This window comes from Miniopterus schreibersii, assembly GCF_964146895.1.
Source record: "Miniopterus schreibersii genome assembly, chromosome: 17".
Classification (NCBI taxonomy): Eukaryota; Metazoa; Chordata; class Mammalia; order Chiroptera; family Miniopteridae; genus Miniopterus; species Miniopterus schreibersii.
Window position 1 is genome coordinate 8,000,587 of NC_138117.1, and position 12,850 is coordinate 8,013,436.

Genomic DNA, 12,850 nt, shown 5'->3' on the forward strand with positions numbered 1-12,850 from the left:
GCTTGAGGTGCTTATGGGACATCAGGTTGTGGCATCTTCAGAAAGGCAGAAATGAAAGCCTGGGGCAGGGGAGACCTCGCGACCGGAGGGGAAGCTTTGAGACTCAGGCCTGACTCGGAGAGGCTGACTAGGCCGCGGAAACCGAGTTCCTCAATGACAGTCACGGCCAGGGGAAGTGCTTACTGAACAAAGCTGACTCCAGAGAGTATGCACAACTGAGTGGAAGGAAAACTGTTTAGATGCCCCACAAAAGGAAACAACCGGAAAGGATAGAAAGCAAAATGTTAAAATTATAGGTGATTTGAATATTTCTCTTTGTACTCTTTTCCTTAAAAAAACAAAAACAAAAACAACAGTTTACTCATTCAATCAATATATATCGAACATCTATAATGCTCCAGAATTTTCCTAAGGGCTGGATGATGCCTATATATTGTTTTTCATTAGCTTTAAAAATATTTTTTAATTGAAGTTGTTCTTCTAATCAATGCTTCATTTTGCAGATAAGGGAAGGCTGACAGCCCTGAGAGAGGAAGTGACTTGCTCAAGGTCACACAGTCAGCCCGCAAAGCCTGGAAGCCCAGCCTGGAGCTCCAGCAAGCACCAGAAAAAGGGATTTGGTTTGCAACCAAGTTTCCTGAGCACTGCTCTTCTACAAGGTAAGGAGCTCTATAAATACAACCATCAGTGGGTGCTTAATCACATACCTTGCACTGCCTTATTATAGGGGATCATCTTGATGGCATTTTACCAGAAAGTTTCAGAGCAAAGTCTAATTTTCTTTCTTGATAATTCTGAGGACTTTTTGTCCTTTACAAAAAAAAAAAAAAAAAAAGTGTTCTGAGTGTTTTCCCAACTTAAAAAAAGATTCTTCCTCCAGCTATTGATGCTGCCAGGTTTTTAATGCGAGTCCAACTACTCCAAGTTGCATATATGTCTGAATATAAGTATATATATTTAAAAACTGGCTGAGCTCTTGTAACTCGACCTCTTGCCACAAGATATAGTAAAAATAAGGCCACAATTCCTTCAGTTTATCTAATTCACAATATCCATTTGAATAAAAAATCCCATTGTCTTTCCTCACAGATATTAAATTATTAAAAGACCACCAGGCACCCAGTATAGACCCAACAAAATGAAATATGATTTCTTTAAAGCAGAACATTATTTTCATTGTTATATCAGATAGAAAGCTTTTACATTTAATTAAATAAATTAATGATAGGCTCTAAACCAACCTCTCACATGAATTAGATTTACAAAATATGTAGCCTTTGGTTGACCTATACAGGTATTTCATTTTTTAAATTGGGCCCCCTCACAATCTAGTAATCAATGAATAGAATACCACAATAGTATCCCTACTCTTTGTCTGATATTATACATGATCAGCTTGGTGGATGCAAAAAGCAAACAGCTATTGATCTCGTGGTCTAGCCTTTTGGGACACACCTCCTGAAAGCACTGTGGATGGAAAGGGGTTCTCCAGAAAGTAAGCTGATCGTAAATTGCTAACCTTTGAAATAAGCATAAGTACCCTCAAGAGAGAGCATAATCTTGTTAAATACCCTGTAACCCAACCCTACCTTGCTTTCTCCCACCTTCATATAATCTTCCTTACATCCCCTCCTTAATCTCAAATCATAAAAGGAACAGCAAACTGTCATTGCTTCCTGGTCATTGTCATAAGTTTGGCCCAAATAAACTCATGAAAATCCTTTACAGGTTTGGACAACCCTTATGTCGACATTTATTTGGAGTAGCCAGCTGAACTCTGAAGAAGCTCACCCAGGACAACGGTGTGCACCTGGACCATGTGCTAGGTACAAGCAAGGGCCCCGTGTGTCCCACCAGCTCCCTCTTCCCATTGGGTTACCTTGGGTGAGCTTCTCTCTCAACCCCAGGCCCTCCACAGCAAAGGAATGTCCCTCCCCCACAGCATTCCAGCCCTTCTTGGCTGCTTCCCCTAGAACCCTGTGTGAGAAAGGGAACTGATGAGGGGAAATGGTGCTAGTGGCTTGGCAAACCCATGGTCAGAAACAGCAGCTCCCACCTGGCAAGTGGGGGTGTCGATGGGATGCCCTGATGTCAACAAAGCACTTTGTTAATGGTGAGTCTATAACAGGAAGAGCTTGTGCTACAACTGAAAACAGGTTAGAGAATTTCATATACAGGTATACACACACACACACGTGCACACACACACGCACACATACACACACATACATGCACATGTGCACACACACATAAACACACAGACACATATGCACACATACACATGCACACACACATACAAACACGCACACATGCACACATATATACACACATACACACACACTCACACACACATACACACACACACACACACACTCACACGCAATGCAATCCCAGTTAGTTCAGTGAAGCCTTCTGGGAAGCACAGAGGCAATACACCCAAATGTCGGTTGTCAGGGGAGATCATAGTAACAGTCTTCTTTCTATGGTCCTGTTTTTCTAATTGTTTATAATTTGCATGGCTTTGACATCTGAACATTTTACATAAAGTATAAAACTAAGTTCATTGAAATTTAGCAAATTTCAGTTTTTAGCAAAAGATCAGTTTCCAAGACAAACAACGGTCTGCCTTACAGGAGACTTTGACCGTTGCCCCCAAGGAGAAGGCTGACAATCAGTAACTGGGAGGCAGGCTTCTGGTTGGTGTGAGCAGCTCGCCCCAGGCCCTTCTCTGGGTCAAATCATTCTTTTTTTTCCTGTTAAATACTCTGGTCTCATAGATGCTTGGGGAACATGGGGGGGGGGGTCCCCCTGGTGGAAAACCTCAAGCACATCCTTGAGCGAAGAGCCTAGGCCTCGAGGGTGTGGATACTTTTGCTTTGGAAGGATCAGGTCCCTCACACAGCCCAGAACACAGGCCCCAGGGAGCGGGAGGGTTTGGCTTTAGGGGAGCGCCGGGTGGAGTCCAGCCCAGGGCCCAGCAAGGCCGCGGGCTCGGCTCCCCGTCCCGCCTGCAGGAGCCTTGGAGAAACCCTAAGGTCCTGCCCATTGACCAGGGCCTCTAGGCCTTGGTGTCTGCGGAAAGCCAAGCTCTCACCCGGGGTGGGGGTGGGGTGGGGGCCCCTGGGGGTGGTGACCTGATTCTCCTGCACCATCAGCAGGTGCTCCAGCAGCGGGAGCCCCAGGCTGCATTTAGTGTCCACAGGGGCAAGGCCAGAGGAGAGGGGACCAGCCGCCTTGATGCAAGGGCGCGTGCCTCGGGGCTCACACCTGGAACCCGCGGCAGGGCTGCGATAGTCCCACGGGGGGGGGGGGGCAGACACTGTGCCCACGCGGGCTCCTCGCCCCCGCGGACTTCTCCGCGCCCCACGCAGCGCTCAGTCCGAGCCAAGACGGTCACTACCCGCAAAGGGCTCTTTTGGTTCTGGCTGGAAATGGGGGGCGGGGAGCGAGGTCTGGGGGCGTCAAGCTGGCATCCGGAAGGCTGGTGGCTTTCCATAGAGCACCACGGAAAACGGGGGTCCAGGCTACCGGGTGCAGAGAGGCCGAGGGCAGGGCGCCCACGGCTCAGACCGGCCCAGTTACTCCAGTGGAGGCAGCGGGGGTAGCAGGCGGGCTGACGCCCCAGGAGGGCCGGGGGCGGGGCGCGGCGCGGGGAGCCTCCCGCAGCTCCGGACGCGCGGTGCCCGGCGGCTGGAGCGCAGAGGGCGCGGGGGCGCGGGCGGTACCTTGGTGCCCTGGTGGAAGTCGTCCACGGACCGCGTGCCCATGAAGGGGAACTGCATGTGCGTGTGCGTGTCGATGCCGCCCGGCAGGACCAGCAGGCCCGCCGCGTCCAGGACCCGCAGCCCCGCGGGCGCGCCCCCCGGCGGCAGCAGGTCGCGGCCGAGCGCCCGCACCCGGCCGCCCTCCACCAGCACGTCGGCCACCTGCGAGCGGTCGGCGTTGACCACGCGGCCCCCGCGGATCAGCAGCCCGGACGGCGCGGCCATGGCGGGCGCGGGGCGCGGGCGCGGGGCGCGGGCGCGGGGCGGAGACCCGGGGACCGTCCAGGCTCCGGCCGCGGCTCCAAACGAGGGTCGAGCGCGGAGCCCGGGGCGCCGGGGCCGGTTTTTCAACTGGCCTCCGGGTGCCGGCTCCACCCCCAGGACAGCTGGGCCGGCGCCCAACGGGGGGCAGGACAGGAGTCAGCAGGGCTCCGACCCGGGCGCTGCTGGGCCCCCGGAACCGGCTACGGGCAGAGCCTGGAGTTTTAAAAGCGAAGGATGCCTTAGGGAGCGAAATCCACCTGGTGCGCAGTGGGTCTGTGCATCCCCCCCAAACCCCCACACCTCACCCCCCCAACCCCCCGTCCCCCCCACAACCCCCACCCCCACCCCACAAACACCCCCTCCCCCACCCCACAACCCCCCACGGCCGCGGTGGGCGCGACCACCGCCACCAGCAGCAGCCGTGAAAACACCCACACTGAGCCAGAGAGAACCACTCAACCTGGGCTTCCTTCTAAATATCCTTTGCACAGGAGCAAATGGCCAGGCGGTCCCAGCAGCTGAGCCCACGGCTCGGAGGGAATGTTCAATGGATTTGAGGAAAACGGCTCGGGCCCCCTGCTCTCCAGTCTGAACCAGCAGCACACACCAGCGCTGTTCCTGGGAAACGACAGGTGACGCGACTCCAAAGGTCTAGGTTTGGTTTTGTTGTTGTTTTTTCCCCTCCCAGCTTTCCACAAAACCAGCCTGGAAGGCTTCAGTTAAGTCTTTTATCCTTTTGGTATAAAACTGGTCCATACCCCCACATAGAAAACTAAGGTACTATCTTCCTTCCCCTGCAGGTGGGCTTTGAGGAGCAGATGTGCTGACCCTGTGAATGCGCCTTAATAAAAGGGGAGGCGCGGTCCCCACACAGCTGTTCCGCAAGTACCGGCTGTGTGAGGCCAGCCGGGAAGGGGGGTGCACACAGGGGTAAGGGATAAAGATAAGTCACCTTCTGGAGCTCAAGGAGCGAAGAGCCAGTGACACACGCGTATTTCAACACGTAACGGACCGTCTAAAGCGGCAATTTCTCCCTTTGAGAGGGGATAGTAAGAGTTTAGAGGAAAGGGAGAGTTTATTTCTACCTTGAAGAAAATGAAACATGGACGTTTCACAAAGAGGTATTTGAACCAGAATATAAAGGACATGAACATGCAGAAATGAGGGATGGGAGAGGAACGGTGTCCTAGGCTGAGGGAACAGAGTAGGCAGAGGTGCAGAGGCGGTAATAACAACCCGAGTCTGAACTCCGTGAGGTTAAGCTAGGGGGACAGGGTTGGACAACCGTGGGCCATCCCTTCCCGGCGCTCGGGGAGACCAGACAGCGCCGTGTAGGGAAGGCAGCGATGCCGGGCCTCGAGGGCACCAAGACCAGATGCTGCAGAAAGGTTGGCATGCGGTGGGCACCTGCTGTTCTGGCATCTTTTCTTGTCCTTACCCTGCTAACAGTCACGGCAGTGTCTGTGGTGGGAAATCCACTTTCCTTGACTGAACTGATGGGACCTCTGGCTCTGGGACTGACCTGCTCAGCTAAGTTCTGCCAGTCGCAACAGGAAATCCTCACAGCCACACCGATGGGCTCAGGGATGGGTACCTGTGCCAGGCAGGCTGACTGGGCCCAGTGAGAGTGGACCTTAAGACTTCTGCAAGGTTGAGCAGCTGAAAAGTTTGTTCTTTTCTGTTGGACTTGAATCCGGGAGGGTGTAAACAAGAGGCCTCTGGCAGCCTCTAGACAACACAGGGACACAGTCCTGTGGACAGAGCCAACACAGAGAACAGGTGGAGAGATGGAAAGAGACTGGGTTCTCAGGACATTGCTGGAGCTCCTGAAAACAGCCATGCCTGAAGTCCCCTTCCCTAGGTCTTCCACTGTTTGCTGAAGCTGGTTTACTTTGGGTCTTTTGTCATTGTCAGCTGACAGCCTGGGAAGGTACTTTTGAGTCTGGAGACTAGGTGGTCACACATGACCTTGAGATGGCCTTTTCAATATCATTGCCAAATTTCCTCAAGCTTCAGCCTGCACAAGCCTCACAGTGATCAAGCATTAGAAAGCACCTATAATTTCAAGTTCCATAAAGATTTGGCTGTCAAGCCAAGAAAAAGAAACCCAAGAAGGTTATGCAATTATTGTCAAAAGACCATTGTGTAAAGGGGAAAGGAGTAATTATGAGTATGATGAAGCTCCTGCAAGCTCTACAAGTACGCAGGACCCTGGGAAAATATGATCGGATGTCGGGGTGGTTGTGACATCCTTTCTGAAACTGTCCAGATAAATGATTTCAAAGGTTTCCTTATCTTAGACGCTTAATATCATGAAATGCCCTGCAACACGGCACAAAACAAACTTCCCACGTTTAATTAACTCTGACTTTTATCAGAAAACAGGGTTTGCAGAATGTCACCGAAGTGGTAGGAAATGGCTCATTGAGATTCACTAACAGCAACAGAAGAGAGGGGTGGGCCCGTTTAAGGAGAAATGTGGGCTGGCAGAGGGGGTCACCCCCCTTTTCTGGCCATTGCGGTCCCACACCAGCTGGAAGGCTGTGCCTGGGCAAACGTTCTCAGAGGGGAAGTGTGTCCTCAGGACACCTGCACCTCCCTTTTCGTTGCCCTACTCAGACACTCCCCACAGACACGCGGGACCCTCGACGGGCAGGGAGCAAGCATTAGGGAGCTGGTGTTGGCACTGGGAGGGAGGCGGGGGACAAGACTCCTGCTGTTTTGCACTCTTCTTGCTGGTGAAACAATCAGTTTGATTGAGCGATCAAAATCTGAGAACACATTCCGCGAGTCCCCCTGTATCCATGGGGGCTATATTCCAAGAGCCCAGTGGATGCCTGAAACCGCAGATAGTACCAAACCCAGGACTGAGCAAGACAGATTTCATCACTCTACTCGGAAGGGCATGCAATTAAAAACGTATGAGTTGTTTATTTCTGGAATGTTCCACTTAATATTTTCAGACCACAGATGACTGTAGACAGCTGAAACCACTGGAAGTGAAACTGCAGATAAGGAAGAACTACTGTACTTCCCAGAGGACTAATTTTTTAAAAAAATTTTTTTTATTGATTTTAGAGAGAGAGGGAGATGGAGAAACATTAACGTGAGAGAGAAACTTTGATATGCCGCCTCCTGCAGGCCCCTACCAGGAATCGAGCCCGCAAACTGGGCATGTGTCCTGACCGGGAACTGAACCCATAACCTCTTGGTGCCCGGGTTGACCCTCAACCGACTGTTCTGTAGACATGACAATGTTGGGACTCTGATGTCCCAGATGTGGGAGGACTCACTGTAAAAGACAAAGCATGAGGCGCGGAGAGACAGAAGTCAGGGTGTGGCTCCTCATAACTTGGACTTGTCCCACCCGGGCTCACTGCCTCTGCACTCTCTGTGCTATCTAATATTATGCTTTTATTTCGCTACTATAACTGGGAAGCGATGGAGTTGTATATATTCCTTCTTCATTAAAAATGTTGTTCATCTTAAATATTTGTTGAAAGAAAATTACTTTTTTACTGTAAGAGGTATTTAGTGCCAGACATGGTGAACGCAGTGAAAACGTAGGTGAAGGATGCTGTTTACTGTTACGGGACTAAAGGGGTCCATTTGCCTGCGAGCATCAAAGGCCGATATGACACGAACAGGAGTTTGCAGCAAAGAAAGTAAGGGTTTATTTCTAGGAAGTGGCCCATGCCCAGACAGGTTAGCTCACGCTCCAAGACCTGGCTTCCCAGAGATGGGTTACACGGGAAAAAATCATGAATCATGGTGACAAAGGGAGTCAGGGTCAAGGTCAGGGTCGTGGTCTCTACTGACTGGTGGGTGCTAAGGTAGCTCATCAGTACATCTGGTCCTGATGCGAGCCATAGGTAGTGTCACTTTGTCTGGTTCCACCACTTTTCTGGGCCTGGAGGTGAAACACAGCTGACACCCTGATTTTACCTCTAGTTTGACAGAGGCTTTGTCCCTAAGATTATTTGCTGACCAGGACGTCACTGTCCTGAGGGCCTAACCGTTAAAAGAATGGGCAAGGGAGGAGGCAGGTGGGTCGGGTGCTGGATGAGGCTGGATGGGGCCGGTGTGGATGGAAAACAAAGGGGGGAAGGTCAGTAAAGAAATGAAGTTTCTCCGCGGCTACACTACCACCTAAGCACCTGTCTGTGTACTTAAGGGCACTAACCCGTGAACTTCTGGAAAAGGGAACTGCATCATATTTACCTTCGATGACCTGCCACCGAGCACAGTGGAACATAAGAAGAGCCCAACTTCATTTCCACCCTGTCAGTGTTACAGCGCGGGGCTCCGGGGAGGGATTTTTAATGAGAACACAGTAATAAGGACACAGTTAAGTTTCTTTTAGATTTCTACGGAGCTCCAAACTCAGATTCAGCCTCACTTACTATTTAATTTACAGTTTTGCTTTCAAAGAAGTTCATTTGTTGCAAAAAACAAGTATTGAACTCCTTTGTTTTGCAAAGTAAGTAACGGTAATGCTGAAGTAAACCACTAGGCGGCTTCTTGAGAAGACCATGCCTTCCGTTTGCCCAACAAATTCCTCAGCCACTCCTGGTGGCCTTCTCTCTATTGACATACGGTTATTATATAGTATAAGAAAATGGGAGTTGGGTAGCTGGGTAGAAGATAAACATAAATAAATCATTAGCCTTCATATATACCAAATCAGACTAAATTATAAACAGAAAGAACTTAGTAATCATAACAAAAATGATGAAATTCCTAATAAACTAAAAAAATATACAAGGTATATCTGTAAAGCAAAATGTAAAACATACCTGAAGTAAACAAGACAAATGGGCACCTTTTAAGATAGGGCACCATGATTTAGACAGAAGATTTAACATACTAGTTATGTCAAATTTCACAATCTATAGAAGTAAAACTGTCTAAAAAAATAAAAATACCAATAAGGATTTGTTTTGCAGAACTCAGCAAGTTGATTCTATCAAGTTAAGATGGGAAAATAAGGAAGGATATTTGAAACACATAAAATTAGTTATTAAAACAGTGTGGGACTAGTACAAAAAAAAAAACTGAAGGGAACAGAATGTGAGTCTAAAAGCACAGACCAATAACGTGGAAATTTACTATATGATAAAGGGGTCATTTCAAACAGTAAAGGAAGGATGGGTTTATTTAATAAACAGGTTTGGGATAACTAGGATAACTTGGGGGAAAAGGTAGAGACTTAAATTCAGGATAGATCAATGCTTTAATGTGAAAAAATCAAATAATAGAAATACCTAACTTTCCTTTTTAAAAATTAGCTTTTATTGATTTCAGAGAGAGGCAGAGGGAGAGGGAGAGAGAGAAACATCAGTGATGAGAGAGTCATCGATCGGCTGCCTCCTGCACCCCCCCCACTGGGGATGGAGCCCACAACCCGGGCATGTGCCTCGACTGGGAATTGAACCGTGACCTCCAGGGTCATGGGTTGATGCTCAACCACTGAGCCACACTGGCTGGACTACCCAACTCTACTTTTAATATTAAAACTCAAATATGCCCTGGCCAGTGTGGCTCAGTTGGTTGGAGCATATTCCCATACACGAAGAGGTCGTGGGTTTGATTCCTGGTCAGGGAACATACCTGGGTTGTGGGTTCGAGCCCCAGTTGGGACGTGTGTGGGAGGCAACCAATCAATGCTTCACTCTCACATCGATGTTTCTCTCTCTCTCTCCCCCTTCCTCTCTAAGTCAGTAAAAGCATGCCCTTGGGTAATGATAAACAACTCAACTCTGATAAATTTTTTCTTTGAAAAATGGTAAAGAAAAAGTATGCATAGTATGATACAATTTGCCTTACTATATGTATCATTTATATATATGTGGATATATCCATGTATCTATGTGGTATTTCTGGAGGGGTATAGGAGAATCTGGTATTAGTATCTACCTCTTTGAAAGGGAACTAAAAGATGGGTGTCAGGGGTAGGAGAGAGACTTATTTTTTACTGTTTGACCCAGGAAAATTTATTCGTTAATTAAAAAAAAATCGAAACACATGCTAGGGAACAAACCCCCAAAACCTATGCATGGTAGTATATTCAATAAGGGTCTGAAATGCATCCAAACATAATATAAAGAGAGAGCTGATTGAATGACTGCAACTTTGAAGATACACCAATCAGAGGCAGTTTTTTAAAGACAAAATAATATTCAGGTCCTTAGGGATTCTTTCCTCCAGTACCAGGATAAGCTACTACTTTACTATAAAGCAGTTAATGAAGAATTCCCTGCCCCACCCCCCATGTTCTGTCTTCTAGATATGCTATGTATGTTATGGCCTGGATCTGTATATACACCAAAATGAAACAAAAATAAAGATCAACTTTGATTTAAAAAGCACCCCAAAGCAATACAAAAAAAGTCATTTTAATTTTGATACATATTAAAACATTTCAGTCAGTTCTTCCTGACGGCATAACAGGACAAATACACAAGACCTCAAACATGCTTTAAAATGACATTCAGCAAAGTATTTAAAACTTAATAAATAGCAATAATCACACACAAATACATATTTCATACTCAATCGTTAAGCTACAAAAACAGACAGCTAAAGAATAAATAAACAGGAACTGACAATAAAAATAATATGTGGGGTTTGCAAACCACTCTACTTAAAACAGGGAGCTGATCTAAACGATTCCTTAATTTGTTTTTCAACAGGCAGCATGATCCCCCTCATGAATAAAATATATTGAAAAAAATCACTTTCTTATAATAATGCAGACTTTAAATACAACAAATAAATATAAAACCAGCAAAGCAATTTCAAGTTGTAATAAAAATGCCTCCCTTACCCCCCAAAAGCTATGGAAATATATAGTCATTGTGGTAGCAAATAATAGTATTTAAAGTGATAGTGCTTATGCACTAAACTCATCTGAGACCTTGATATGATTTTAGTGCAAATCCCGTGGGTCCAATACAAGCACAACCCTGTACCAGGGAAAGACATTACCAGTTGGAACTTACCTTGTACAATTTCTGTACATATTTTATAAAGTTCAAGATTTAATGCATAGTAGAATATCTTTGTTCGCTTAATCCTGTCCCTACATAGAGATGAAAAAAGAAATGACTTGTGATTTTACCATTTGGTTTGTACCATATTAGAATATTAAAGTCAATGTTAGAAAATTTTATAAAAGAGTTTTGTTTTGCCATTAACTATCTAAATGTCACATCACTGCATGTTCAACATAAGAGAAAAATGTTTAGACAAAGTTTTTTTTCTCTTGGACAAGCTCTTATTATGATGAAATCCAGTAATAGTTAGACAAATGTTCTATAAATAAAAACACAGGTGTGTAGAAGGGTCCCCCTCTTGGGAGTACATTAACAACCTTAACATCTAGTAGATTGAGTTACAAGATGTATTGGCAAAAGCAGAAAGGGTTCAATTAAAAGAAGATATTTTGTACAAATAATAGTTCTAACACAGGATAAATTGACATCAAGTGAGTTTCAGCAGCCATACGTATGACATGAGCTACAGTACCTGGATGAAACAATTAGAAACAAATGGAAGGACATTACTGAACAATATGAATACATAATGCATTTTTAGCTGCTAAAATAGCAAACTCTCGAGTTCAAAGAGTGACAAATCGTTTAATTTAACCATGCAGGCTAACATACAGTAAGAAATCACCCTGCATCTTTTTTCTCTTTAAATTAATACTAGTGTAGCTGTAAAGTTACGAAACAATGAATGGATATTGCTCCAACCTGTACGTGACCTCCCCTGGGTGACTCGTACCTAGCAGAGCAACAAAGCCTCGTCGTCGCTCGTCTCGCTTTTCAGTGCCGCTTCCAGGCAAGGGTCCGGGACCTGGGCGGTGTGCACGACGCCGCAGCGCTCGCAGGGCCCGTCCCGGCCGCCCGGCCGCCCCGCGGGGCTGGCCCCGGCGCGGGGCTGCCGCGGGCCCCGTCCCTGGTCGGAGGCCAGGCCAAGCAGAGGCCTGGAGCAGTCGCTCGCATCCAAGTCCGCAGCCCCGTCGGAAACTGGAATGAGCATCTCAACGTCGTCCTCCTCCTCCCTCCCGCCGGCCCCAGGGTCGAGCTGTCTCAAGGGGCTCTGGTTCTGGCTGGGGGCGCTGGACCGCCCCAGTGTGAACCGGACCCAACGCAGCCCCTGGGTCATGCGACTGAGGGCACTTGTGAGCTGGTGCCGTGCGGGACTCACACTCGGGGGTTCCGCACCCGGCACATCCCTTCCGTTCTCTGTGTGGCCGCCTCGGGTGCTCTGAGCTGAGGAACTTCCACTTGCTCCCACTGTTGCTTCTACCGCTGTGGCGGGGGGGACTTTCTGGGGCAAAGGAGCTGCGACCCCGCCGGATGCTCCTGCCGAATCTCTTCTTTCACTTTCTGTGTCTGTGTCGTCTGACTCCACGGAAAACAAACCTCTGTGAGTGTGATTTCTTTCAGGTTCTCTGCTGGTACTCTGACTAGGGACAACCTCGTCACCATCTGCCGAGACCAAAGCCAATGACCCTGAATTACGTGACCTTGCGAAGTTGAAAATACGGTTCCAAAGGCTGCTGGATCTGCCTGCCATAGGAAGCCTGATGGAAGTGAGTCCAAGCTGAGATCGGACGGCCAGCCTCAGGTTCTCCAACACAGAAGCCTACAAAACAAGGACGTTGTTTAGACAGCCAGCGGGGGAGCACCACGCCTGAAGGCCCTCCCAGGAAGAAGGTGCTGGGGGGCTGAAAACGCCATCGCTCGCCGGGAAGGTCTACGGAAGACGAAGCGAGTTTCCTTGGCTACACAGGTTCAGCCCACTGTAGAACC

At 48.0% G+C, this 12,850-nt stretch overlaps 2 protein-coding genes across 3 annotated transcripts in view; both read right to left on the reverse strand.

Annotated features, from left to right (window-relative positions):
• DPYS (dihydropyrimidinase) overlaps positions 1–4,078 on the reverse strand; it is a 51,845-nt gene extending 47,767 nt beyond the window's left edge. Inside the window, exon 1 of the mRNA XM_081116518.1 lies at positions 3,726–4,078. Coding sequence (XP_080972644.1) covers positions 3,726–3,989 — 264 coding nt within the window. The 5' untranslated portion in view covers positions 3,990–4,078. The remainder of the gene's footprint in view (positions 1–3,725) is intronic.
• A 6,327-nt stretch (positions 4,079–10,405) lies between these two features.
• The window catches only part of LRP12 (LDL receptor related protein 12), a 41,546-nt gene continuing 39,101 nt past the window's right edge, over positions 10,406–12,850 (reverse strand). For both annotated transcript variants that reach the window (XM_081116520.1, XM_081116519.1), the window contains one exon: positions 10,406–12,683. In XM_081116520.1, coding sequence (XP_080972646.1) covers positions 11,817–12,683 — 867 coding nt within the window. In that variant the 3' untranslated portion in view covers positions 10,406–11,816. The remainder of the gene's footprint in view (positions 12,684–12,850) is intronic.